At 43.2% G+C, this 4,981-nt stretch overlaps 1 protein-coding gene across 1 annotated transcript; it reads left to right on the forward strand.

Annotated features, from left to right (window-relative positions):
• Window positions 1-1,173: 1,173 nt before the first annotated feature.
• LOC118412972 (olfactory receptor 50-like) lies at window positions 1,174-4,861 on the forward strand. The gene has a single exon (XM_035816064.1). The coding sequence runs from the start codon at window positions 2,661-2,663 to the stop codon at window positions 3,417-3,419; it is 759 nt and encodes a 252-aa protein (XP_035671957.1). The 5' UTR covers window positions 1,174-2,660; the 3' UTR covers window positions 3,420-4,861.
• The last annotated feature ends 120 nt before the right edge of the window (window positions 4,862-4,981 follow it).

Raw genomic sequence — 4,981 nt, forward strand, 5'->3', positions numbered from 1 at the left:
GGTCAAAAAATCGCAAAAATAAGCATTTTGTTGTACTGTACACCAAAAGTGGTATCGAATTTATATGGGAGCATTATCAAGGCACATCTGTGTCAAATTTCAGCTCATTTGGTTGTAATACCAGGGTACAGGGGCCAAAATATACAGTTTTGGTCTAAAATTGACCAAAAAATCTCAATAAAATCATTTTAGAGGCAGATATGAAAAAACTGAGAAAAAAGCATCAAGGTATTGGCCTATTCTACCCCTGTGCCAAATTTCAGGTCATTCGGTCCAGGAACGGCGGAGATGAATCACTTTGAAGATTTGACAGGAGAAAGAAAGAAAGAAAGAAAGAAAGAAACATTACGAATACAATATATTTCACCATACTATGTATGGCTGAAATATAATGATTTTCACACTTACATAACCAATGCTTGGTTATGTACACATTTAGATAAATTACACATTGGTCACAATGTTGATTGTGCAATCATTTACCATTTAAAAGAATTATGGAATATTTACATTAATTATGTAAATTAGGGACGTATTTGCATAATTGATATCTGTTAATGTTCCACCAGCCACAAACTACATATATGACAGGTATTTGAGTCCTACAATGCCAAACACTACAAATATAGACTTCCCTCATTAATTATGCAAATAAAGTGCCAGTTTGCATGAGTTTCACTTGATTATGTACATCTCTGTCTAAGCTATATAGAATACAACACGGTGTATTCCGTATCACGGAAGGATCGCCCGAAGGCTGGAGGGTGATCCGACCCGCGGGAGGGCTGGGACCGAGGGTGATGCGGAATACACCGTGTTGTATTTTATTTATGTCATACCCACCTGAGAAAACCCATGTTTTGATGCGAAATTCGCCAGACGTTGAACAAATTTGGTGCCCTCGAACAAAAAGAGTTACAACTACAGTAATGCTCTAACGTCCGAATCAGGTATTCGAATTTTCGACGGTGCCACACTCGTCCCGTTCGATTTATTCGAATGGAGCCCGTGTGATACAACAAGCCCGTGCCGTGCGGAAAGTTATCACCCGGTCCAGAACACCCGTATCGAACGTTTTCGCGTCACAGGTATGACATAAACCTACATATCAAATATCATCTAAATTTGTCGTTCCCTTGTCCAGTTATCCTCCTTAGAAGATTTTGAGAAAAACGCCTCTGCAGTTCCAGAGCAACCTGCTGGGGGATCCAAACATACACCACCTATTCCTTACGTCACAAGCTATCTGCCACCAAAAAAACAAGACCATAGCACATCCAGGTCAAAAGATACAGCCTCCCTGATCAGAAGATGCAACGGGCCCGGTGCCCATCTCCACTTCAAATCCCTGGGCCACACATAGGTGCAAGCACTACAGCAGGGAACTAGTCCACTGGTAGTGTAGTGTGTTTAGCTTCCATAGTCTTCCTCTTAACAGAGAAAAAATATGTACCATTTTTAGAGTTTTTGGTATGACCTGGCTAAAGCATCCAATCTTCCTTGGTGGTCTCCCATCCAAGCACTGACCCGATTGCACGTTGCTTAACTTCCGAGTTCAATGGATCGGGTGTATCAACGCGCCACTCCAAATTTTGCAGAACCGTTTTCTTACATATTTTTTGACTTTATTAAGATTCTCATCATTTCGGTGCCTTGTACTGTGTATGTCTGTATAATCAGAATAGAGTGTGTTGGTGAAATATCAGTGCCTTGATGTATTTGTTTAATATTGGTTAACAGTATTTGTTGGATCACTTTGGTCCGGTTGAAAGGAAGAAAAAGTGAATCCTGGCATTTACAAAGTGTTAACTCTTTTCAGTAAAAGAAAATTATGGATGAGGCATTTCTTATATAGAACAAATCATGCCAAGAAGTTGACTTCATTGATAGTTGTTTGTAGCTAATTTCTATTTCATGATATGTAACACAATAAATATCACAAACAAAACGAGATATTGCTTTTGGTCTGTGTGTTTTATTTGTCCTGATGTGTCCGCAGTTACGTATTTCAATATTGAAGAGTGACAGGGCGTGAGGCAGAAAATCGTGTAACTGGGTTGACGTTCGGGTTGTTAATTTAACAAAGGGATTAGCATGTCCAGAACACAGTATATCAAAACCGGAAGCTCTGCTGCAATTCCAAGGAAAGTTGCTAGACGGTCCATAGTGGGACTTTTCCCATACTTGCTTTGCTGACACCTACCAACATACCGCATATATAACTATGCACATGTTTAAACAAAATCAATACTGTAGGGCATTTGTGCTAATTTTAGAATATCGTATATTCAGAGCAATCGTGATACGTGCAATGTAAGCAAAAATACCTCCGCCCCTAAAGCGTCGCCAATAAAAGTGATGCTCAGTACATCTAAGAAAATTCTTGGATAATTCTAGAAGGGTGGCTCACCCCGGAAGCATGAATGACGCTTTATTATGGGGAATGCGCCATATGAATGCTAGTTCTTAATAACATTTTTCTCGAACTGAACGCCCACACTGATGATTGACATATCATATTATGACAAACGGGATCTTGTCATTTCATCCAGCACTTGCTGGTGAAAGGAGGCTGCTTCATCCCTTCTGTTTCTTTCCACCCCAGAATAATCCGTTAACTTTAGAACACTCACCGTTGATTATCAGTAGACCAAAATGACATGAAGATGGCAGATGAAGACCAGTTTTCAGATTGGAAACTTTCCCTATCCGAGGGTTCGACGTCTCTGGGTCTTCAGACTTTATATCTCATCCTCAGCCTGGTGGTGGCTGTGGGGTGTGGCCTGCTGCTTATCTACTTGGTCTGCAAGAAGGACTATCTCCCAAAGCCATGTAACTATCTTCGATGCAGCCTGTCAATGTACGACATCATTTTCGTGTGCTGTATGATTCCTACGGAGATCTACATACTTCTCCAGGCAGACGACAGCAACAGCCAGACAGCATGTTGGGTGCAGAAACAACTGTTTCGATGGATAGGACTAGCTTTGGGTAGCACGTACCTACTGATGGCATACGAACTGTATCAATTCATCTGCCACCCCCTGCACTACCACCAGAGAGTCACCACCAAGCGTGTGGGCATCAGCATGCTCGTCGTCCTGGCCTTTTCCTCGCTGTTGCGAGTCGTGTTCATCATCCTCGAAGTACCTTCGAATCCCGACACTCCATCGCACTGTGGTTTTCAGGCTGTTGACACCACTGGCCCAGCAGTTGTCATCAAAAACATCATGACAGTGGTGCTTGCCATGGAATTCCTCGCCATCTTCGTTTTCTACTTCCTCATCTTCAGGGAGGCTAGAAAACAACAGGAGAGGGATGAAAACCGAAACCTGTGGCTCTACCAGACCAGGGCCTTCAAAACCATGGCACCTCATGCCATAAGCCTAGCTGTGTGGGTTGGACCACGGTGTTCCTGACAGTAATGAGTCGTCAGAGTGCACTCACAAAACAAGAGGCATCCTTTTCACTGGACCTCACCACACGGATAGCTGTATTGCTTCAGATAACACTGCCGCCTCTGGTCAACGCCATAGTCTACAGTTTCCAGAGGCCAGAGTTCCGAAGAGCCCTGAAGGAGACGTTTGGCTGGTCAAGTAATGCTCCTGTGGCTCTGGCACCACCACGGCATGATCCACCGGGGCAGGACTTGGAGATGGCTGTCTTAAGTGGGCCTGACCATGGACAAGGGGGATCTACAATACAAGTGGCAGAGGCACCACCGTCTTCAAGGCTGATACAGATGGACGAAGACTCCTCCAGGACAACCCGTCACACTACAAAAACTGGAAGCAACACAGGTGGAGCTAACCGTGCTTCTAAGACGACGCAGACAGACGGCACCTCTCCTACACCATCTCTCCAGCTATCAGACGTACAGCCAGGGCATGGACCTCTTCTAAAGAGCAAGGATTGAAGAAAGGAAGCGCATCCGCTAAACATCCCACAACCTTCACTGTATGAGCAGACATACACAGAAAACCAATACCGCCTCTCAACGATCATGAACAGGAAACGGCAATAACCCTTCAACACCACAGCTTCACTCTACCGGCAATATCTACATAACACAACACGGAGGAAAACGGACACCAATCCTCAAGCAGCACACAATGAGGAGTCTGACCTGGACACCATCTGTCTTCAAGAGAACGGCACCCCTGTCCAACATAAAGCAATGGACAAACCACCTCCAAAGATGGCCTGGCACAATCCTGGACACAACAGTCGACCCTGAAGTGTGCAAGGACAACCAGATCCAAAGTAGTAAGTACAACTACTACGACATACTTACAGAATGCGGTAACTGAGAAAGAAACAGTGGACTGACAGTGTCATAAGATGACAGACATGCATATGCCCATGAAAGTGAGAGAGACACAGTCATCTGAATGTAAGTACATCGCACCACGCCACATCTGCATGGACTTTGATGGACTGACGGATGTCGATGGTGATGTTGGTAGCTATAAGCATATCATATCTTCTTTATTCTACAGTTCATGCAATGATTGATAGTTATACAGGTATCCAACTAAGAGCAATGACTGGCTATAGTTTTGGTCCTGACTAAATACATACCACAGATGTAGGGGTACAATATATCTTTTTTTTTCGTATAGGTCAAGAATATTGTTTTATTGAGTGTTTGGCAATTTTCCGGTCTAAAATTTATATTTTGGGTCCATGTGTCCTGGTATTAAACTAAATGGCCTTAAATTTGGCATGGTAATAACCTGGACATATCATATGCCCCCAGAGCTTCATTTATGTCTTTGGCGCACACCACTCTAAAATGATCTAATTTTGTGATGTTCTCACCAAATATACATGTATGTATTACGGGCCCATGTACATGCCATTGTGCCATGGTATCAAAAACTTAAATGACCTGAAATCTTGTACGGGAGTGCCAAAATATGCCAATATGCCCAAAGAACTCCATCCACATTTTTCACATGCACACTTCTGGCCCTACTTT

Source organism: Branchiostoma floridae, chromosome 4 (genome assembly GCF_000003815.2).
Source record: "Branchiostoma floridae strain S238N-H82 chromosome 4, Bfl_VNyyK, whole genome shotgun sequence".
NCBI classification, from domain to species: domain Eukaryota; kingdom Metazoa; phylum Chordata; class Leptocardii; order Amphioxiformes; family Branchiostomatidae; genus Branchiostoma; species Branchiostoma floridae.